The sequence below is a fragment of the Larimichthys crocea genome, chromosome XIX, assembly GCF_000972845.2.
Source record: "Larimichthys crocea isolate SSNF chromosome XIX, L_crocea_2.0, whole genome shotgun sequence".
Classification (NCBI taxonomy): Eukaryota; Metazoa; Chordata; class Actinopteri; family Sciaenidae; genus Larimichthys; species Larimichthys crocea.
In genome coordinates this window covers 7797343-7821364 of record NC_040029.1, presented here as the reverse complement: position 1 = coordinate 7821364, position 24022 = coordinate 7797343, and the positions used below count along the sequence as shown (strand labels likewise).

The 24022-nt window shown below is 41.2% G+C and overlaps 2 protein-coding genes and 2 non-coding genes across 4 annotated transcripts; 2 read left to right on the top strand and 2 right to left on the bottom strand.

The window, feature by feature from the left end:
* Positions 1-333: 333 nt before the first annotated feature.
* Positions 334-11371, top strand: LOC104938388 (cysteine-rich motor neuron 1 protein-like). The gene is made up of 6 exons (XM_027291349.1): positions 334-440; positions 10128-10346; positions 10428-10649; positions 10911-10927; positions 11027-11059; positions 11196-11371. Exons 1-6 carry the CDS (start codon positions 347-349, stop codon positions 11268-11270), a joined length of 660 nt encoding a protein of 219 aa, XP_027147150.1. The 5' UTR covers positions 334-346; the 3' UTR covers positions 11271-11371.
* On the bottom strand, positions 11314-11387 carry trnai-aau (transfer RNA isoleucine (anticodon AAU)). Its single transcript has one exon. It is a non-coding gene; the product is annotated as a tRNA-Ile (tRNA).
* A 395-nt stretch (positions 11388-11782) lies between these two features.
* LOC104938387 (collagen alpha-2(V) chain-like) lies at positions 11783-23896 on the top strand. Its single transcript, XM_027291822.1, has 50 exons — positions 11783-11824; positions 12702-12755; positions 12834-12926; positions 13013-13087; positions 13200-13244; positions 13330-13383; positions 13472-13525; positions 13676-13729; positions 14027-14080; positions 14173-14226; positions 14699-14743; positions 14828-14881; positions 14976-15020; positions 15213-15266; positions 15508-15606; positions 15706-15750; positions 15848-15946; positions 16066-16119; positions 16220-16327; positions 16414-16467; positions 16549-16647; positions 16789-16842; positions 16952-17050; positions 17142-17195; positions 17281-17334; positions 17416-17469; positions 17648-17701; positions 17805-17849; positions 18001-18099; positions 18209-18316; positions 18516-18569; positions 18681-18734; positions 18934-18987; positions 19085-19138; positions 19235-19342; positions 19584-19637; positions 19752-19805; positions 19990-20151; positions 20248-20355; positions 20480-20587; positions 20825-20878; positions 20972-21079; positions 21176-21229; positions 21360-21467; positions 21614-21667; positions 21821-21928; positions 22198-22561; positions 22648-22835; positions 22947-23189; positions 23273-23896. Exons 1-50 carry the CDS (start codon positions 11783-11785, stop codon positions 23417-23419), a joined length of 4194 nt encoding a protein of 1397 aa, XP_027147623.1. The 3' UTR covers positions 23420-23896.
* On the bottom strand, positions 12107-12179 carry trnar-ucg (transfer RNA arginine (anticodon UCG)). Its single transcript has one exon. It is a non-coding gene; the product is annotated as a tRNA-Arg (tRNA).
* Positions 23897-24022: the final 126 nt, after the last annotated feature.

Sequence of the window (24022 nt, the reverse complement as noted above, 5' to 3'; positions counted from 1 at the left end):
AAACGGCATCATCCAGCCCATTTTTCTTTCATCTTGGACAAATTTAACGCAGCCTTTAATTACCTACATCTTTCAAGGCAACTGCGAGAGCCTCGAGGAGGAGGAGGAGGAGGAGGAGGAGGGAAGCCTCGAAATAAAGCGAAGAAAAAATTATGATAAAGGAGGAGGAGGAGAGAAAAGAGGGAGGTGAAGGAAGGGGGGGGTGAAGCTTGTTTCAGTTTGCAGTAATCGCTCATCCAGGAGCCTGTTCCACTCAGGGATATTTGGATTTTTCAGTCTGGATGCTGTAGCTCGGGGTTGGGCTCTCTCTGACTTCCCTGTCTGTCCCTGTGTCTGGCATCCAGACATGGGCCCTTCGTTACGCTCTAGGATTACCGTCTGCCTGGTCATCACCTTGGCTCAGGTGATCGCCGTGACCTGCCAAGAAGATACCAAGAAAGGTGAGAGATAACCGCCCAAATCTGACTGCTCCTCTCTGTCCTCTGATTGTTTTTTCTCTGTTTGATACTGGAGATGTTTTAGTTGCTGGAAGGTTTATGCACAAATGGAACAAAAAAAAAAAAAGGTCATAAAAATGTTTTGGCTTCATGATATTAAGTCTGTTTGGGCTGAAATAAACATCTGCCCCATGTTTATTTGAGATAAGTTCATAAAATCTGCTCTGGAAAAGTTACAATGCAATAAATGCTGTTTATTTTTTATGTATAACTCTGTTTCCTCCAGATTTCCTGTCGTCTAATGATTCATGATTGGGTAACCAGGTTCTGTAAAAACATTTACCTCTACATTTCTTGAAAGTGACATGTTTTTACAGGTGTGTTTGTTTTTCCCATTATGAATTTCAACATTTAAAGAAGCGGTTTCTCATCTCTTTCTTGTTTTCGCTTGCAAGTGAAACTGTGCTGCACGGCATTCCCAGCAACCCCGGACCACACTGGCCTTGTGGTTTGGGAACTAAAGGTTCAAATCACACCCACAAACTTAGACCAGAAAGTCTTATTACGCCTTAATGAGACAGCATTTCCCTATTCGCGAAGGCGCTACGTGATGATTAAGAGCGCGTTCTCGACGCACAATATCTGGAGAAAGCAGCAAACTTTTCAGGAATTAATTAGAGAAGGAGAAAGTGATGCCGAGCGCCAAACTCTTGAGAGTAAAGTGCCTGATATTGAAGGGTGAATTCACGCAAAAAAATCAAAAGATGGAGATGTGGCTGAAGTAAAATAAACTATCCCAGTGGATGCGAGGTCAAAAATATCTCCCTCCCCTACAGGCTGCACACTAAAGCATTCTCAGGGCTTGCTGGGCTATTTCAGTGCGAGGTCGAGGCTGAATGACGGGGTTTTGAGTGCCATGGCTATAATGATGTGGCCTTGTGGATGGGATGGACAAAAGCAGGCCACTAATTTTGGTCAGACTTCGGGCCAGAAGGCAGACAAGACACACCCAGAATGAGAGGATGCTGGATATGAAATATGCCTCGCTCGCTTCCATCCAAGTTCACCTCCTGTGAAGCTGCAAAGAGGTTGAAGACTTTACTGATGCTTAAAGATTGTGACATGTGCAGTAGCTGTTTCTGGGACTGAATATGGAAAACTTTCAGCCCAGTACTGCTCAGTAAAGGCAGGTGTGTCACTACAGGCCAAAATCTGAGGAGGGGGTTTGATTCTAGCAATGTGATGACACAATCCTGACACTAATTGAAGGTTTACATTGGGCTTTTTTTACCTTATGGGTAATTTTAAGACTTTTCCAGCCTCCGTGGTCCCCTTAGGGTCCCCTTCATCCTACCTTACAATACCTAGATCACTGCTGCTGCTAACTCCAACCATATTATTAACTAATTTGGCCTCATTTCTGACATATGATCAAGTAAATCAACAGTTTTAAACACAAGCAGCCCTGTATACCAGCTTAAATTTGAAGATGGAGACCACTTTCACGTCTGTTTTGAATTTCCCCGTTCATGACAACTGTACTGAGGGTGAATTTATATACAACTCACCTGTTCAGATTATATTAGGCTTAAAGTTATGCAGGATTAAGCTTTGATGTTTATCATTCAGCCTGCCTCAGCTCCACCCACGCTCCACCTCTTTGCCCTTTTCTGGATTCGCCGGAAGCCAACAGGGGCAGAAACCTGTGGGTTACGTCATGGAGACGACATCCATGTTTTATACAGTTTATGGTACAGACATGGGAGTGGTATCAGTTTTCACCTTTAACAACATTTTTTCTACATTTCTTGTATCAAGAATCATCTCACGACCGCTTGTAAGGGTCGCAATCCCCAGGTTTGGGACCAATTAGTAACATGCTACAGAAGATAACTGAATAACAGTCCCTTGTATTTGCAGTTTAAGCGTCGATTCAAGTTGAATTCAGATGCTCTGTTTGTTTTCAGAGGTGTGTATGTTAGTTGTTGTTGGGAAAAAGCCGCTGCGTGCTGAGATTTATGGTGCTGCCTGTCAGCTTGTTAAAACGTTGAGTGGCCATTTCAGGTTTTAATGTGCTGCTCTTGGCTCGGTTTACGTGACTGTGTGTTTGTCTGAGTGAGTGAACCTAGACTTAAAATGGTAGAAAATAACATCAGGCAAGCTTAAGTTTATTTGTATCTCTTTTACTGGTTTTAAAGCAAATAGGATTTTAAGACTAGACTGGATTTAATGGGCTATCAATTAGGAATTGACGGTGCTTAAGTGTACGCTTAAGTTAGTGGTTCCCTGGGGAAGTATTTCACGAGAGAACAGCACAAATTACCTTTAATTTGAGCTTTTTTCTCTCTATGTGATTGTCGTGGTTAGCTGTCTGCAAAACAAAATTCCCTTTAAGAACAAAGACCCCTTTAATTTTTCTTGGGACCCCTTGAGGAGTCCAAACCCTCAGGTTGGGAACCTCTGGCCTAAGATATGTGGGCTGAATATTGTTTTAATAATAAACCTGAGTTGAGGAGGCGTCTGCAGACCACAAGGTCAGAGAGCTGCACGGACAGTTTCCACTTAAAATGAAGCCCACAGTTAGTCATGATTATTGCTGTCGTGCTGTATATAAAGCTATAATCACATTCGAATGCTGCAGGAATATAGTTTTTAATCATGGGAGTCGGCAGGTTCTAACATTTCTGGAAAACTCAATGAACCAGGAGCTTTCTGTTGCCAAAGCAGAAGAGAGGAAGAAGGCCAAAAGAAAACAGTCAAATGACTGTAAAATTAAAATATCATAATTCAAATAACAGCAAAAACTATAAATTGACAGAATTTTTTGCAGAGCAATACTAAATTATTGCGATAATCACCTTTACTAAAGTTGACGATACCAATAATTCTTGAGAAATACAATTATTTTACAGATCTGTTTTACTTACAGATTATAAAACACCACTGAAATTGATGCTTTTTACCTAACCTAGACAACCTGCAGCATAAACCTCCAGCTCGTTGAGTTTTTAGCTCCCTACATGCTGCAGCCTGGGTGAAGCAGGTTTTCGTAGCAGGAGGGTTCTCCGGGTGTGGCACCTCTCTGCTCTCCCAAATAAAGGCAAGCCACAAGTTCTACCCAAGCCCAACGTATAATACAGCCGCTGTGGTTTCCACTGAAATAACTCCTGCTTTTGAAAACGAGCGTCTCTCGCGGGGAGAGGCTCCACCACATAATTAGTACTTAGGACGTCACTAAATTGCTCTGGATTCAAATATGCTCGCAGGGCTCGTAGCAGGTGGCCATATTTGCTTTTTTTTCTCCCCATTTTCTTTTTAGTGTTGCACTTTTTCCTCATGACTTTGTGTCTTCTTTAGAGTCTGATGGACAAACAATGATTCAGGGTTTAAATACTTCACTAGCAGGGTACAGACTGAATAAAGAAATCCCTCTTAACGACAAAACTTTACATTTTTTACATGCCTTTAAACCTTATTTTTCTCAAAGTGAGAAGACATGATGATAAAAATGTGCCAGTAAACATTTTCTCCTCCTTGTGTTTGAAAAATTATGTTTTGCAGAAAAGTCTTTAAAGAATTGAGTTGTTTTTTCCCCACACAGTTTATGAAGATTATTATTTACAACGTGTGTCAAAATCTTTCTTCTTTCTTCTTGATATAATTGCATTTGCCCTCCAAAACTCACAGGAATCCATAGGTACATGTTGGCACACCTTTTTTAAATGCATGTGTGCCGTGATGTGCTAACATGAAAACTATAGGTCTCATCTTGTTTAGGGTTGGAGACGTTGCTGAATGATGATTACATACTTTTGCAAACAGACACATTTTACAGCCAGGAGCTGTTAAATTTAACCACAGTCTAGTCTCTGACTGCATTATTGAAGTGCCTTGCTCAGTGGCAATTTGCCTGAAAGTGCTCAAGGACATTGAGCTCTTAAAGTGAACTCAGTTTGGTGTCACATTTTTTTTTTTTATAAAGATTAATGAGCTTTCAGTCTCTAAAACGTGTTCTGCTAATTCTGGTTCTTTTTACTCCAATTTTAGCAACAACCAAAATGTTATAAATATGCCAAAAAAACACTTCTTTAGTCTTGAGTTTTATGGTCATATCATGTTATTATTGTTTCTGTTTTGTGTTTTTTAAAAATATATTTTCATGTTTGTGTATTTTAAAGGCCCATCTATGAGGACAACATCGCAGACTAGCTTAGAGAATAAATTCATGTTGGATATTTGTCCCTATGAACATAGATATTGATATATTGTAAATAAAGTCTGGCTGGAGGCTGTAATATCCTGATCTCTCATTCCTATATGAGGACACGGCTGGATACTACACTTCCCATAATGCAACTCAACAACATCTCTTCATTAAACTGCAAAATTCCAACACGTTTCAAACCCTATACCCAGAGTTTAACGTCCTTTAAACCCCCCCAGTGACATCACAAGAGTTACTTTTAACCCTGCAGAGCCACAAACGACATCGTAAAACAGTTTTATTCTCAATCTGTACAGTTTAAACTGACTGGTGCGTACAAGCTGTGGAAACCCCCCTGCAGCTGAGTTTATTGGCTTTCAGTGCTTTTTTAATGTCTTTAAAATCACAGTGAAAACAACACTTATCTAAAGTGTGATGAGGCTCAGTTATCGCTCAGGTACCATTTTATGTTTCTTTACACCAGTAACTTTACAAAATAAGATTCTACAGACAAAATATATGATGTTCATGTTCACTGATGTAGATTAAGCCAGTCAGCGGTGTATGAAATAGTCAAAATGAGCTCCACCTCGACTAACTACAACAGTAAAATTAGACTCAAGCACACATCTGTAATTATCACCAATATCTTGAGCATTTTTCTGCAAACACTGTAAAAATTTTTGATTTTACAGTGAAAACGACTGTGAATATGACTGTGTTATACAGCATTTGTGGAGAATTTATACAGCATCAAGTAGTATTTTATATTAGAGTTAGAGTTAATTGTACAGTAAAACATCATGGCATCATATACGTCTCCCTCTATAGATATATATCAATAATAATCGTGGTTACAGTCCCACCTGTGGTGTTTTCAAGCAGGTTTTTGGTCCTCGGGTTAACCCTGATGCAGCTGGTAATGCAAGATGGGTACTTTAAAACAAGCAAAGGACTCTCAGACATTATATTTGATAGATTTCAGCCTGTTGCTTGTAAAGTGAATGAATCTATTCATGCATGAAAGCCAACTGACTGCTTTGTAATGGGTGCAGCCTACTGGCCAAAGGTGGAAAGTGCAGTTGCGCCACCTGTGTTCTTCTTTTTTTTAAGTTAGTTTGCATTGAACATATTTATGTACAGTACTCTACTAATACTGACTAATGTCTCCTACACACAGAACATGTTTCATGACCTTTGGAGTATTATAAACAGGTGTAAAAACACCATTTACATGCATCTCTGGTCCAGATGTTCATTGCTGCTGTGCTTGACTCAGACAGCTGTGCAGAAAACGGAAAAGTCTACTCCAACAATGAGATATGGAGCCCAGAGTCATGTCGAATCTGTATGTGTGACATGGGAACTGTAGTGTGTGAGGACGAGGTGTGTGAGGAGCTAAGTGACTGCCAGACGGCTGTGACTCCGGAGGGCGAGTGTTGCCCTGTGTGCTCGACTGCAGCACCGCCTCACAATACAGACACTGGAGCAGGTAAATGGAAATGACTGCTGTTATACTTTCATTCCCTCCTACAGGGAACACCTTTCCTTTCAGTTGGTGTGACACATCATTATGGGTTTTGTTTTTAATAGTACGATTAAGGAGTGTCAAGAAACCCCACGTGCATGCATTTAGGTTGCAAGACTGTTATTTTATGGATATTTTCCAAATTATTATGATCAAATACCTTCAATAAATTATTTTTTTTACAGAAAAACACTGTTATTTTACCCATTATTTAACTCTTTGAAGGTAATATCGAGCACACTAGCCATGCTGCATATCATACCATGTAATTTAAATACCATAACCAAGCCAAAGAATCACATATTCTGATTGGATAAAGTCTGATTGAAGTCTGAAGCTGTAAAAGACAACAATCAAGACAAAGTGATCATCACGTTTTATAACTTAATTTGCTTCTTTGTCCGTTAAGTACGCCAGTTAAGGCTTTCTGCTGGAAAAACTTGGTTCTTTGAGTTTGTCCGTTTAGGTTTACCTGACCTAGAAAGATCATTTCTGCCCACAGGTTTAATAAAGTAAACATTATGTCTTTAAACAAGAAACACAGATGTAGAAAAGAAACAGTAGCTCATCAAACTGCCAGCATGCCTACATGTGGTCCAGTTGAGTCCAAGTCAAGATGGCCCTGGTCGAGTGTTGACTCATGAGTACCACAGACTGCCAGTCTTCTGTGCCTCTCGTGTTACTTTTGTTACTTGCCTTCAACCACAGCAACCAAGCTGAAGAAACCAACTTTCTCCTTATTGTGTTTACAGGTTTTTTTGAGCAATCATAGACCCACAAGAATCATGATTGTTTTCTCTTGGTTTAAACCTCTGGAGGGAGTCTGGATTGGCTCTACTGCAGCGGAAGTTTAGACTGTTTCTCAGCTAAAATAGACCAGCTATTATGGTGACTAGATTTTCCATATATTGCAGTGACAAAACAAAAGACGATAGTTGATCTATGGATGATTTTGCAAAAACTTTCCGACATCTTGGATTAGCCAGAGTTTTAAAGTAGCTGTGACCTTATTCTGTGACAGGTGGCTGGCTTAGAACAAGGTTTTCTCAGAGATTGAAAGTTTTTCTTGATGTCCTGGAGAGTTTGATACAATAAGTAGTGCAACATAGCTGAAATAAACCCCATAATGATGTATAGACTTCACCATCACTGCTAACTGAAAGGAAATCAGCCACAATACTGATTGCTGTTCTGTTTCATGAAGATACCTGCACAGAAAATGGAAAGACCTACTCCAACAATCAGATATGGAGCCCAGAGCCGTGTCGGATCTGTATATGCGACACGGGGACTGTGGTGTGTGAGGAAGTGATTTGTGAAGAGCTAAGGGACTGCCAAACAACCGAGGCCCCAGAGGGCGAATGTTGCCCTGTGTGCTTGACTGCAGCACTACATCCTCCTAGCGTGGACAATAAAAATGGTAATAAATCTTTAATAAGAACCATTTAGAACCTGCAGAGCAGATTTAAATGTGGGTCTGTATGTTTGTTTATGTGGATTTTTATGTGGTTGTTCATAGCTTCTGGAATGAACTCTCATCTCACCCAAAACCTTCACTTCTTCACCGTTTTTGTGTTTTATCCCATTATTTCCCCTTCTTGTTGTCTCTTACATTCCTTTGTATCTACTGTGGCGTTGTCGTAACAAAAATGATATGAGTGTTGACTATATTTTGCACATATTTTAAGTTGCTTTCACTGAAATCATGTCCTGAATGCCCACTGAATGAATTGTGAAGTAACCTGAGTAATTGCGATCACTTTCACTCTGTACAATGCATCATTATGGGATTTAACAGTCAAACTGACGATCTTGGCATCATGAACAAGAATCCCCCTGATGCTTTTGAGAAACTAAGTTAGGCAAGCATAGTATGTAAGCTTATAAACCCAGTACAATTCATTAAAATTGACTGATGTAATGCCTAACCTTAGCTTTGGTTGGAAGGTTGATCAATCAGGGCACTCTTGGGAGACTAGTCTTTGAGTCCGCAGCCAGTCGCTTTGAGGCTGTAACTGGGCATAGATATAATGTTTATCACCATCTTACTTTTGTATTTTGGCATGCTAGCATTTGCTAATCAGCATTAAACACAAAGTATAGCTGGGGATGGTGGGAACATGAAAACATGAAAATTTGACCTAATGATGATGGTAGCATCCAACATCTGGCAATGAAATGCTGTAGTTAATGTGGTGCCAGTCTATCTTGTAGATGTTGGAATGAGTGCAAACTTGGACCCACTGGTCAAGCTCTTGGAAAAATCAGCGAATCCCCAGAGTGAGTAGGTGTTATCCTCTAGGGATCATGAATGTGTGCCCAACATTTCATGGCAATTCTTCCAATAGTTGTTGAGATATTTCAGTCTGGACCAAAGTGGTGTACCAACCAACCAACCAACCAACCAACCAACAATTCAAATTGTTAGGAATCTTTTGGGACTCCGTTGTAGCTTTTTGCCAGCTGAGACTGAGGCAAGACAGAAAACCTAGAAACAGCCATTCTCATGTCCATAATGATGCGTTACACCAACTATCAGCTGCCAAAGATAGACCTGGGTACTGATTATAGTTGCTGTTCTTTTTCATAAAGATTCCTGTACAGCGGATGGCAAAGTCTACTCCAGCAATCAGATATGGAACCCAGAGCCATGTCAAGTCTGTATATGTGATATGGGGACGGTGTTTTGTGAGGACGTGGTGTGTGAGGATGTAGGTGACTGCAAGACCACAGAGATCCCAGAGGGCGAGTGCTGCCCGGTGTGCTCGGCTGAACGGCCCAAAACTGGTAAAATGGAATGTAACCTGCCCAAAAAATGTTCTGCGGATGCATCCTAGTTTGTGTTGACTTTACGCAACTTCAGCATTCGGACAATCTTCTCATCTGTGTCAGGACTGCTGGTGGTCTTTGTCATGTCCTCCAGCCTGAAGCTCTCCACTTCAGGCTTCATATATATGTGCACACACCTTCGAAATGTCCTGTGTTTGGAGTTTCCCTTGGACTGTTTCATCAGTTTGTGAAAAGGAATACATTGACTTTTTGCCACATAAGGTCACTTCTCAACCAACTTTTGTGCAGCAAAAACATTGGTAGCAATGCCATCTAAAACTGAAATGGACACTGGTGGAGCTGCTACCATATTCACTGCCACATAAAAGCAAGTTGAGCAAGTAGCTTATTCACCAAATAAAGTGTATTCCTCTGGGAAATTGCTACCTCCTTTGTCGTGTTCACTGTCATGTTGTTCATTGCACATTCATTGTTTTTTGTGCTTTCTATTTCAGCACCATTTAAGGCTTTAATTATTTAAATAAAATTATAAATGGATAGTTTCTGTCTTTGAGAAGATGCACTGTTTAAAGCCCCTATGTGTAGGAGTTTAATATTTGCGACTTTGGCGACACCTAGTGGTCAAAAAAGTAATGCTGTCTAAGAGATTACAGGGTTGATCTTCTTACAAACAACATGTCTAATGAATAATTTGGTGGATGCTAAAAATCACAAAAAAAATCTACACATAGTGGCTTTAAAAACAGGACTACTTTTGTTCTTTTAGCATAACTGCTAGCATGAAAGTTTAGCATGTTAAAGTCCATCGTTTAAATAAAAGACAAAGTTCAACATTTTGGAAAATGTGCTCATGCGTTTTTGCAGAGAGTTCAATGAGAGGATCAATACCACTCTGTATGTCCGGCTCCTCTAAAGCTTACCAATTAACTCATATCTTGTTCAACTAACTTAAGTAACTTCATATTAAGCATACAAACAAGAGCATCGCATTAATTCTCTCATAACTCTTGGCAAGAAAGCTTCGAAGTGTAAAAATGTTGAACTTTTCCTTTTAAGTTTTTGAAATTTTGACACTATATTCCAGGTGAGATAGTGATTTTCTTTCACTGTGAATCCCCAAACTACCCTTGTTACTAACTTAATTTCCTCACGTTTCTGTTTCTCGAAGATTCCTGCACAGAAAATGGAAAAGTCTACGCCAACAACGACATGTGGAACCCAGAGCCGTGTCGGATCTGTGTGTGCGATATGGGGACCGCCACTTGTGAAGACGTGGTATGTGAGGACCTCGGCGACTGTGAGAAAACTGTGACTCCAGAGGGCGAGTGTTGCCCTGTGTGCTTGACTGCAGCCTCAACGCTGACTCCCAACACAGACCCCGCAACAGGTAAAAGTTGCGTTAGTCTTCTCATACTGTTGACGTCTTAGTATGTGCCACTTTAAACATGATCCACCTCCTCTATTGCAGCTGTGGATGAGAAGAAAGAAAGCTGCACGGTCGATGAGACACTCTACCATCACAACGACATCTGGAAACCAGCGCCATGTCGCGTGTGTGTCTGCGACAATGGCGTCGCCATCTGCGACGAGGTCCAGTGTGAACTGCTGCCAAACTGTGAGAAGGTCGTCACACCTGAGGGAGAGTGCTGCCCCGTTTGTGAAACCTTTGCCAGTGCCAGCAGGATGATAGGTGAGATGTGAGGTTACCTGTTAGTTTTGAGTGTGTTGCACCTGAACCACACCCAACAGTGATGTCACGGTGTACTGGCACACCTTGGAGTACACTTTTACATCACTGCAGCAAGATTAAACCCATTGAAACTCAGTACAAACAAGAATTTCAAGGGGTTAAGTTCTTAAAGTTCAATATCTGTTTGTGTAATATCTTTTGCTTTAAATAATCCGTGTTTAAATCTATTTAACTTTCTTTTTTTTTGTCTTTTCCCACAAGAAATTTTGGGCTTCAAGGTAAGTCATGATTCATTCTGACAAGGATTAATATTAAAAACAAATTGTTCTTTAAACTTTAAAGTTTTAAAACACGTTGTTTGTATGTTTTCTTTACAGGGACAGAAAGGTGAACCAGGTGATATCCCATATGTAAGTAATTTGAGTGCAGTAAATAGTTTTCTTTAATATTTTAGCCCCACAAATTTTTTTTTTAAAAAGAGCATTTTATATTTGTTTATTGGTGTTTTTGTCTCAAAGTTTTTTACACAGTTCTCTTTACTCTCAGGTGGTCGGGCATCCTGGACATTCGGGACCAGCGGTGGGTTTTTACAGGTTTTTACCGTTAGTGTGTTTAAATTAACACAAGTGTCTTTGTCATCGGTGACACAACATTGTTAAATTTCTGGCCAGTATGGGGATTGAACCCATGACCTTGGCGTTATTAGCACCACGCTCTAACCAGCTGAGCTAACCGGCCTATTTTTAAGGGTTCGCAGAAAATGTTTTCAGTGACAGTAACAGTCAATCAGTGACAGAACCAAAATGGCAGAATACATTTTACATTTTTCTTAGGTGTGATTGTGTATTATTGTGTATCCAAGATATTTCCGTAAAGCAAGATTAAATCCCAAAGGGACTTAAACCCTTAATCTTCTGATTCACTTTGCACGTGAGAGTTTTTGCAGAGCAAAACACACCGGATTATCTCAAACTTTATATCAATATCAGGTTGTTAACAAACATGTATCAACAAGGTTTCTGGGAAGGAAACCACAAAGGGACTCGAACCCTTAATTTTCTTGTCTGTTAGGTCACATGGTTATGCCCCTTATTTTAAATAATGTTAAGAGAGAACTTGTTCCAGAGTAAATCATGGATAGAACAAAGGGTGGCAACATGCTCTACCCATCGCGGGTCGCTGCTTAGTATGGGGATTGAACCCATAACCTTGGCATTATTAGCACCACACTCTAACCAGATGAGCTAAACATCCGGTTTTTAAGTCTGCAGAGGATCCTTTATGAGTTTTGAATCAGGTCGCTCTGTATGTGAGAGTTAGTATATATTTTCCTACATGCTCTATAGTAATGGTTTCTTTATTATCTCAAACATAGCATTAATATATGGAAACTTACTTTTTCAAAGTTAAACCAGTGTATCATCACACTGTCCATGATTTTTCCACAAAGTAAGCTTCAACCACGAAGGGACTCGAACCCTCAATCTTCTGATTCGAAGTCAGACGCCTTGTCCATTAGGCCACGTGGTCACAGTTTTCTATCTTTATATACATGTTTTATTTTTACTTTCTGACAAAACTTGTTACATAGTGAGTTGCCTAAACCTGATATGTTTGAACGCCTGCTGTTTGAGGTTCCACGGTAACAGCAGTGAGCATCTGCTGCTGAACTACTTTCTCAGACTTTTATTCTCTAGTCTCTAAAAAACTTGATTCTGATTCTTAGAATAATCTCTATGTGCTAATTTGGACACCAGATGGCAGCAAAGTATCATAAAAGTGTTGATTGGAAAACGCCCTGCAGAAAACTGAAGGATGTTGATGTGGTGCGATAACTGCTGTGTTGTTTGTCAAACTGCTTTTGTAGGAAATGAAAATTTAAACATTATTTGCAAAAATGTATAGGTTAATTTTGTCATTTAATGAATTTATAACAAAGTAGCACAGTAGCTTGGCACAAGTCAAAACTTTTAAGCTTTTATGGTTGAATACATCAAATCTAATGAATAAAAAAATTATCTCTTAAACTCATAACTTGTGTTTATGGTTCAGGGTCCACCAGGAGCTCAGGGTCCCACCGGACCAAGAGGCTTTAAAGGCAGACGGGTGAGTCTTAATCAAAGCTTCTATTATTACCTGAAGAAGTTCTTTCTAATTAACCATATTTCACCATAAACCCTACAGGGATTTCCAGGTCCTCCAGGTTTTGACGGAGAGCCCGGTGTGCCAGGTAATCCAGGAGAGGCAGGACCCCCAGGCCACCCCACGCACCCTGGGGTGAGTTATTTCCCCCCTCAGAGCCAATTATCTAATTAACTAAGGAGTCATTTTCTTTGCTAAACATTTCTTTTAAACCATTTTAGGGCAACCTAGTGTCTCAGATGGCTTCAGGTTTCAACGAGAAATCTAGTCTGGCTGGGATGGTTTCAGGATCAAGGGTGAGCGCTGCAGAAATATGAGTAAATTATAGATTTTACATGTATGCAAAGTTAGGAGGTTTGCTATAATGTACAATTTGAATCATAGTGTGTGAAATGTTGCTGTTTTTAGGGTGAAGCAGGACCACGAGGACCTCCAGGGCAAAATGGTCAACCTGTAAGTTTCAGCCCCTAAGGAAAAGATTTAGATTTTATGTTCGCCTTGACTTGATGTAAATTAAAGTCTCACAAACACTCTTCAGGGTCCAACTGGTGCTCAGGGAATTCCAGGAGAGGCTGGAGATCCAGGAGCAATGGTAGGAACATTTCTCTGTTTTAGATTTTTATATTTGAAGCTCATATCGACGAAAACTGTGAAGTCTTTAAACTTGTGTTTGTTCACAGGGTGAACCGGGTCATCGAGGACCAGATGGGCCTCCAGGAAGAGCTGGGCCTGATGTGAGTCAAACATACATACTTCATAACATACTGTTTTATTTACATTTATATTGGCATTTTGACTCCTTAAACTGCTGGATCAGTGATTAATATTAAATGTTCAATCATTTTGATCATTTTGTTCATTTATTATTTCACTTTTCTGCTCAGGGAGAATCTGGACCAGCCGGTGCTACAGGAGAACCAGGATTTCCAGGATCTACGGTAAACAGTCTTCTAGCATTTATATATCACAAATGCATGAATTATGATATTTGTTAATAACAACAAAGCAACACAATCCCACCCTGCAGAAACAGAGGGGGTGTAATTAATTCTGCATGCACTCCATTTGTAATATAATGTGATAAAAGGTGACACAACTCTTAAAATCAAGTAGAAACAGCTGCTGAGGCTGACATCTAGCGGTCGTTAGCCAGGTTTAGACTGAGAGAAATCTGAAGACAGGAAGCGACAACAAGCAGTGAATTCATAGTGACTTGATTATTTGTTTACATGCAGGGTGCAAGAGGATTCCCAGGACTTCCAGGACAGCCAGGACTGAAAGGTCACAAGGTAAGGCAGACTGCCATCCTCTAATCAAATGTCACTTTGAGTCCTCACTTTTTGTTTTTCATGCCTTAATGCAAGCTGAATTTCTCCAACAGGGACACGCTGGTCTTCTTGGGCCAAGAGGTGAACCTGGAGCAGCTGGAACAAAGGTTAGGAGTTTGCAATTATTCTCAAAGATTCTTCATGTTATTAATATATGAGGGCGATTATAACTCCACTCAGGCCCTTAATTGAAATAGTTCTGCATGAAAATAAAAAATGGTAAATGTGAACCATCCCTGACGTCACCGACAAGTTTCTGAGGAGCTGTTGTGACGCTTAGAGTGGTGCCTCGGGCCGCCGCCATCTAATCTAAAAATCGACAAAGACATGGAGCGTTGGTGGACCTGAGGTGGGCTGAGAGACGCCTGGGTGCTCAAACGAACCATCTATCTACATGTCAATCAAAACAGCCAAGCTGTTAATTATGCATAACTTTCAGCCTTAAAGATTTGAACAAGCGAGTTCTATAAAAATTGAAACAAACAAAAAAGCTAAAACGTGTTGTATTAGTAGTTTTACTGAAGTAAAGGATCTGAATACTTCATCCAGCACTGATCATGTGTCTTTTGTGTTTTGCAGGGTACATCTGGTACTCCGGGTGCAATGGGTGCTCCAGGCCCACTGGTAGGCAACACAAACAATAAACAGATCACCAGAACACTTTATGAAGTCACTGCCAACAGATTCTGAGACAGTCTTTTGTTTCAGGGACCTGCAGGCATGCAGGGAGAAAGAGGCAGAGCTGGACCAAGCGGTCCCGTGGTAAGAAAAACAAAACATCTCTGGAAAAAAGTGAAAAAAAAGTAAAATGATGTTTTAGATCTGAGACTTCTTTCTTAATTTTTGTCTCTTTTAGGGAAAACGTGGTGCAGCGGGTCATGTTGGCAAACCAGGTCCTCTGGTGAGTCTTGTGTAATAATAATAATAATAATAATAATAATGATAATAATAACAATAACTTAATTCATATAGCACGATTTACAGAGGACCCAACAGAAAGCCAAACAAAATGGCAGACATAATATATATCAAATTAATCTAAAACAGTTTTTTCAGTTGTTGTTTTTTATATTTAACAACATTTCCTTTACAGGGTCCAATGGGAATCACCGGAGTGGCAGGTTTCCCTGGTGGCCCAGGAATGAAGGTAAGATTGTTAGTAGTTTTGGCGATAAATTAAAGATATGGGAGATTTTGTATCATATTTATGTGACTGTTGAATCTTGAATTGACAAGAACAGTGCTTTAAAATATAGATATTGGCCGAACAGGACAGCCAATCCAACACTGCAACTTTTATTGGTTTCTTTGGTTGATGAGTAGAAAATGAGGCCTTTGCTTTACCATGTTTAACTTTAAACTTGCCCAATTTTTTTTTTAATTTTCAGGGTGAAGCAGGACCAACAGGCGTCAGAGGAAGTCCAGGACAGCAGGGACCCCGAGGGGATGGTGGTCGTGTAGGACCACCTGGGCCATCAGGACAACAGGTGCATTACCATCTCAGTGTCGTTTTAAGCTTTTTAGAAGTGATCACATCCTGTTGGAGCGTTTGATTCTTTGGTTTCATTGATTTGTGTTTTGAACAGGGAGCTGAAGGGACTGATGGAGCTCCAGGTGCCCGTGGGCAAAGTGTAAGTGACTGCAGAATTTGTGGACATGTATCTGACACATATTTTACCCTAATCCCAACTTTAACCCTAACCCTAAATGAATGTTTCTCCTTCCCAGGGTATAGCAGGTGTGCTGGGTCCAGCTGGGCAGGTTGGCCCACCCGGTCCTCCAGGCCCCCAGGGCACTACAGGAGCACCAGGACCAAAGGGGCAATTGGTAAGAGCTTTCATTGCAACTCATTTTCTTTGATGAATTCATGGTTTTTAATTTAGATAATCTCATGTAGTGAGAGCTTTAATGGTTTGACCTCCAGATTATCTGATCCTCTTTAACAGGGTGATGTTGGAGTGCCTGGATTCAAAGGAGATGCTGGAGCCAAGGGAGAAAGAGTAAGCTGATAAGAGACCCTTTACCATCCTCAAAAAATTAAACTTTACTGATATTTTGGTGCTGGTCGATGGTTGATTATTGATCGTTGGGTCATGTTAGGGTGACCATGGATTGCCAGGTCCATTGGGCCCAATGGGAGAGGATGGAAAGCGTGGACCCCGTGGTGATGCTGGATCCATTGGACCTCCAGGACCTACAGGAGAGAGCGTGAGTTCACTCATTTTAAAAACTGATCTCAGAACTCTGGGAACAGATTCAGATTCTTGATGGGTTGTATCCTTAATTTGTTCTAGGGAGCTCCAGGAAATAGAGGTTTCCCAGGCGCAGATGGTTTACCAGGCCAGAAGGTGAGTTGACTTCACATCGAAGTACATACAACGACTAAAACGATCATCATCATTTTGAACATTGGACATTTGGCCTAACAGGGAGCCCAGGGTGAAAGAGGACTGCCAGGGTCGGCTGGCCCCAAAGGATTACCTGGAGATCCAGGACGTAATGGAGAACCAGGTTTAACTGGAGCTCGGGTAAAGCAGCTAAACTTGCTCACTGCATTTGCTGTCCTAAAGTAAAACTGAACAAAATTGTGAAATTCTCCTACAGATAAAGGTTTTTAGATTTACCATTTAGGATTGTTATGTGACTGTATTTTTCGTCTTATGTCACAGGGTCTGTCGGGACTTATTGGCGCTCAGGGAGCAGAGGGAAAGCAAGGACCAATGGTGTGCAACACGTTTTATTTGTATTACCTATCGACACAGATAAATCCATTATTTTCCCAGAGTACAACTTAGATGGTAGATGTGTTAATATTTCTTTTGGTGTTTCCAGGGCTTAGCAGGAGAGGATGGCAAACCAGGCTCAGCTGGTTCTACTGGAAACCGTGGTTCAGCTGGACCGATGGGACTGCCAGGACCAAAAGGCTTCGCTGTCAGTGTGACTCTGGTTTTATTGCTAAAATCAGCAATTGTTATAATATAATACAACAGATAAAGACTTGTGTGTTTGTGTTGATTGTTAGGGTGATGCTGGGAAGATTGGAGAGGCTGGCAGCGCTGGGGCTCCAGGTCAAAGAGTAAGTTACTTTCACTATGAATACAATGCCATTCATACTTAATACTAAATCATACATACTGATATATACTGTATCTGTCAACTAGGGGGTGAATGGAAAAGATGGAGAGGAAGGCGCTGCTGGTCCAGCTGGCCCAGCTGTAAGTATCTAACAACATCATCATTGTCGTCGTTAGTGGTTTGATAACATATTTAGATCATTTCATATTTGCTTTTCTTAGGGTCCTGCAGGAAAGAGAGGAGAGCAGGGTCCACAAGGACTGAACGGTTTCCAGGTACAATGCATCCCATTGTAATAAAAATATAAATTCTACCCATTAGACAAAGAGCCAAATATATATATTAGATTTTAAATTGATTTATTTTATTGATTCCAATAAAGTTCCCTTTCTCTCTGTCTGATCATACTCTTTTAACAATGTATGAAATAAAAATTGCATTGGTGTTTTTTAGGGTTTGCCAGGAATGCCAGGCCCACCTGGAGAGTCAGGAAAACCAGGCAATGAGGTACAACTAAATATTTAAAATAATTAATAATTATTTTGTGGCGGTTACAATTCAGTTGTTTTTGCAATTTGTTGTTTAACAATCAGTGTTTGTTTTTTTCCAGGGTCTTGCTGGAGAGGCTGGTGCTAACGGAGGTATTGGTCCAAGGGTAAGTCCATTTGTGTGTTCTGAGCCCTTTATTATGATTATGGTTGTAGCTCTTATTCAGTTTTTACTCATTCACACAGGTCGCTGCATTTTGTTATTTATTGAAAGAAGGAAGTGTCTTAAATGTCTTTATCCTCTGGTTGTACTTGCAGGGAGAAAGAGGTCCTCCAGGAGAGAGAGGTGAAATTGGACCCAATGGCCTGCAAGGACCCAAAGGTGGCCCAGGTGGACCAGGACCAGATGGACCAAAGGTATTGTAAAAACAAAATCACTGACACTCAGACTTGAACAAACCCCTATATGATAATTTGTTACATATAAATCCAAACTGTATGCCTATGATACTTTCATACACTTTAGGGTAGCGCTGGTCCAGCAGGTGGTGTTGGAGAGCCAGGAGGTCCAGGACTTATGGGGATGCCAGGAGAGAGAGGCATACCAGGACCCTCAGGCCCAAAGGGAGACGCAGTAAGTTAACAAATACAATTGTATCATCTGCAAAGAGACGAACATACCAATTTCACCTCAGTTGAGCAAAATATCTGCTTGATAATACAATTTATATTTACCATATATATTTTCCATATTTACAATGATTGATAAAGTCTGAGGGTTTTCAAAAATAATTCTCGGAAATGTAGATAATAAAGCTGATTTCTTTTAACAGGGCTCTGTTGGAGACAAAGGACTTGAGGGTAAAGCAGGAGCTGACGGTGCACGGGTGAGTTGTCATAAACAATACTAAAGACATATTTGTCTCTGATGAAAACGTATCGACTGTTAAACCATCAGCAGTGGTATGATACTCTAATATATATTTTTCATTTTAAAGGGGCTTCCTGGTCCTGTTGGACCTGTTGGTTCCAGTGGACCCAATGGAGAGAAGGTGAGCTCAAAAGCACAAAGTTTAGCATGGAAATGTGCAAAAGCACAAAAAAATACACAATAATGATGGCTGCTATGTAACTACAAATGAAAACTGGATGTGAACCTACAGCTAGCTCTTTAAAATCTGTAAAATGACGTTGTTGATTTCAGTTTTTAAATGTACGAAAATCCATGTTATGTTTATGTTACTATTTCAGGGTGAAACAGGCCAACCAGGACCTACAGGCCGTCGTGGCTCAAGAGGAATTGCTGTGAGCAGAATATTTTATTTCACTTATATTACATTGAGATGAAATGCAGTTTTCTTCTTGATGAAGTGTGTGTTTGTATGTGTGATGGCATTAACAGGGTTCTACTGGTGAGCATGGTCCAACTGGTGCTGCTGGCTTCCCTGGACCTCCTGTAAGTGTCCACTAAAGCACAGTCGTCATGTCCACAATATGCCAGCGAATAAACTTGATAAATGCTTTGACTCATTTTGGCTTTCTTTCTTTCCAGGGTCCTGATGGTCAGCCTGGAGTCAAAGGTGAAACAGGTGAACCAGGACAGAGGGGAGAAGGAGGATCTCCTGGACCACAGGGGATGGCTGGTAAAGCAGGAACACAGGTACACATCTGAAACATGAAACATCTAATAAAAGGCCACAAAGTCCATGATGCTCTGGTCTGAAATTACCGTTGGTCCTCTAACGAGCTTTTTGACGTTATAGCCACCATCTTTGTTGTGTACATTCACCATGGTGTCTGTTTTCATTGTTACTTTTTACTTAGTTTGGGTCTTATTTTGTGAAAAATAGGTTTTGTTGATTAAAATAACATTGCTGACACTGCTGTGTATGTGTTTCTAGGGACCTGTTGGTGTGGCTGGATTGAAAGGCGGCAGAGGAACTCAGGGTCAAACGGTGAGTTTGGCTTTATATTTTGTTCAAAGTATTTTGCAACACTAATGCATATAATATAAAGCATTCCCAATTATCATGAAAGTTCATCTTATAAGAAGTGCTTTCTTCCCAAAGGGCGCTCCTGGTTTTCCTGGATTGCCTGGAGGAATTGGAGCAGCTGGTGGTCCTGTGAGTTAACATGTTAAATTATAAAACTATTCTTAGAATCAGTAATAAGTTCAAATTTAGCTATACAATGGCAGAAATGGACAATGAAACATATTGTGGTTTCATAAATTTCCACAGAAATTAACTTGAGTTGATAAGTTTTAGTTGAAAGCCTAACACCGACTGACAATTTTGTGTGTTTTAGGGTGCTGTCGGGGCAGACGGGCCTATTGGTGCTACAGGAAAGCAGGGTCCTGGTGGAATTCGAGGAGAGAACGGAGCTCAAGGGCGTCAAGGAGAAAGGGGACATCCAGGCCCAGCTGGAACTTCCGGAGAGAAAGGAGACTCTGGAGAGGACGGTCCCCCGGTAAGATTCAGGGAGGAGTTCACTGAGGTTGTTGAAATAAATCCAAATAAATCCTGAGATGTTTCAACTTCTTGTCTGCTTGTGTTCCTATGTCAGGGCCCTGATGGACCTCCAGGACCTTCTGGAATTTCAGGACAGCGAGGCGTTGTGGGTCAGCCTGGACTGAGGGGAGAGAGAGGCATGCTGGGATTGCCAGGCCCTGCTGTATGTATTCCTTCTGTTCATTGTTTCAGCCACACAAAGCTACATCATGCTAGCTCACTTGTTGCTATGAGATGCTGTTGGCTAATTAATTATTATTTAACCTTTTGATTTATTTATTCTGCAGGGTCCACCTGGAAAAGCTGGCGGCGCTGGAGTTCCAGGCAGTGCTGGGCCTCCTGGTGGAGTTGGTTTACCAGGAGCCACCGGGCCAAGAGGAGACGCTGGCCCTGAGGTTCGTCCTGTCCATCTGAGTCAATATACAGCTTTTATTTTTGAGAGTTTAGCTCATGTTTTCTGGAGATACTTACAATCAGCCCCAAAACATTTGTTTCTTCGCTGAGGATTCAACTTTTTATGTCACAATCTTTTTATTCTCCCATCTTGTACACTTCACTGTTATCATATGTGCACAGTTTAACCTTTTGGGAACTTCAACTATCTTTAACTATCATCATCTGTGTTCATTCAGGGCATTGTTGGAGCAGAGGGACCTCCTGGAAAGGACGGTCTTGTAGGACAAAGGGTAAGATCGAATACATGTTTATTTTTTCCAAGTAGTGGATTCGGCGTGCCATGCATGCAGCTGTGTGTACTGACTACTGGTTTGTCTTTCCAGGGAGAGAGGGGTGATTCTGGTCCAGAGGGTCTGGCTGGTGGTATGGGGTCTCCAGGAACTGAGGGTCCTGTAGGATTGACTGGTGGTCCAGGACCAAGGGGCGATAACGTGAGCCTCATGAGCAGAAATATAACAAAGTTTTTGTTGATCACATATCAATACCTCCAAAAATCCGTCATGTCTATTTGCTTGTTGCGAATTTAGGGTGCCAGAGGACCTGATGGACCCCTAGGACATGCTGGAGTAAGGGGGAAGGTGGTAAGTAAGAAATGACACATTGATGTTAAGCAAGAACAATGGTTCAAACATAAAAAAAAACTAAATTGAAATAAACGGGTGCTTGTTTTCAATGATATGTGTTGATTTGTCACCCATTATGTAATTTTAGGGCCCTCAAGGACCACAGGGAGAGAAAGGAGCAGCTGGAGAGCAAGGCGAGAGGGGTCAGAAAGGACATAGAGGTTTCACGGGTCTCCACGGTTTGCCAGGAACAGCTGTAAGTCAGATACTTTAGATGTTACTATTTCCAATATTAAAGAACCAGTGTCAACTGTTTCTCAATTTCTGTGTAGATAGAAAGGCCAACACACAACAACACTGAAGGTACCAGGCCTAAAATGTTCTTTTTCTTTTCCGTCTCAGGGTGCCACAGGGGAGCCAGGAGCTATAGGTATTGTTGGACCAGCTGGGCAAAGGGTGAGTACATAAAAGCCTGATGGAGTGAAACTCACTAAAAGGAATTTTGTTATTTTAGAACAGGATCATTACAGGAAACGGAAGACATAAAACCAGATAGAAATATGCAGCTTTGCCTTATTGTACAGTATAAATCTGTCACTCTTAATACAGGGTCCTCCAGGAGTGGTTGGTCCACCAGGAAAGGAAGGAAACATCGGTCAGCCTGGACCAATGGGCGCTCCTGGAAGCAGAGGATCTGCTGGAGAACTTGGGGAACAGGTGAGATATTGTTTTATATTTCATACAATCAGCATATTGGTGTTATCCTGAGAGAAGCACAGTGACTGCAATATCTGATAGATACCAAAAGGTTCATCATCTGAAAAGAATTTAAATATCTCTTGTGTTACATAGTGTGTTGGGGATCATAGGTATCCAAATTCCATTACAACTTGCATCTGATTGTTGAGGTATCTTAACAAAAGTGTTTGATTGACAAATAGTAACAATGAAGTTTAAGAAAAGATCATTTATTTTTTCACTGTCAGGGTCCACAAGGTGAACCTGGACCACCCGGCCCTCCAGGACCACCAGGACCTCCCACCGCAGCTGCGGAAGACCTCCTTTTTGTCGCCTCTTACGATTATGATGTGAATGGTGGTGGTGTGCCAGAAGCTGTGGAATTCGTTGAGGACGATGGTGGTGCTGATCCGCCTCCACCTCCAGAGATGAACAAAGACGAAGCCCTTCCCAATAAGAATGAGGCCGCCCTGCGCGCAAACACTGGAGTCCATGCCACGCTGAAGACCCTCAGCGGACATCTGCAAAACCTCCGCAGTCCTGACGGCAGCCAGATGAACCCTGCGAAAACATGCCAGGACATCAAGCAGTGCTACCCTCAGAAAAAGAGCGGTGAGGGTCCTGATAGGACCACATACAGTATGTAGACTAACCTGTTAATGTAACTCCTTTGAGTCATTTTGCTTGTGCCTTTACAGGTGAGTACTGGCTGGATCCAAATCAAGGAAGCATAAAGGATGCCATCAAGGTCTTCTGCAATATGGAAAGTGGTGAAACCTGCATCTCTGCCAATCCGGCCAACATTCCCAGCAAAGCCTGGTGGACGAAATCCACTCCCAGCACCAACAAACCTGTCTGGTTTGGAGACATGAACAGTGGAACCAGAGTAAGAAATCAAGACACATTTTGTGGAAGCTTTAAAATCTTTGCTGGGTCCAAACATGTCTTTAGCAGTGTGCCCTGGGTGTAATCATGTCAATTTGACGTTTTGTTTCAGTTCCACTATGGAAACAGTGAGGAACAGCCGAACACCGTGGCGGTTCAGCTGAAACTGCTGCAGCTTTTGTCCAAAGAGTCGCACCAGAACATCACCTACCACTGCAGGAACAGCGTGGCTTACAAAGATGGCAAGAGCAACAGCCTGAAGAAAGCTCTGGTCCTCAGAGGCTACAATGGCCAGGAGTTGAGAGCGCAAGGCAACAACCGCCTCCGATACACTGTCATCGAGGACGGCTGCTCGGTAAGTCATTACAGAGTATCTAAATTTGGCAAAAAGCGATTGGAAGACACTTCTATTGATTTATCTGGCTTTCTTCTCCCCAGAAATCAAATGGCGAGTGGGGCAAGACAGTGATCGAGTACAGGACTCAAACTTCGATCAGGCTGCCCGTGGTGGACTTGGCCCCCATGGATATTGGAAAGGCCAATCAGGAGTTTGGCCTGGACATCGGCCCTGTGTGCTTCTCATAAAACACAAACCCCCAATGAAAAATGGACAAAAATAGCCCTTTTTTTTAGAGGAGTAACATCATCACCAGAAATTATAGCATATGGACTCTTCTTTGTGTGAGCGTACAAGTCGATGAAGGTTAGATGTTTTATTGTTGCCATTCTTCACACGTGGCTGCATTTCCCATAAGCTGTTGAAGTATAGTGTACTTGTGAATAGTAGGACGCTGACATAATTTATTCACCAATTAATACATTTACAATCTAGAGCACAGTACTTTGCAGGGAAATGCATGTGGGTAGAAAAATAGTGATAAAAAATAGTGATAAATCTGAGGTGCTAACATGAAACCTAAATAAAAAACAAAGTGGGGTTTAGACAGATTGTAAACATGCATAAACTGGAAAAATAGCCAATAATATGAACGCTTTAAGAGATGTCTTTATAGGGAACATAATAACTGAAGGTTTATAGTGAATAAAAGCATTCAAATCTTTTTTCATTTGGCTTTTTTTTCCAGTAAATGCACGTCCAGAGGCCTGGATAGGGCAAGAGTTTATATAGCAATGACTGTAGTTATTAATTTTTAATGGAATAAAAGATGAAAATCATGCTTGAACCTA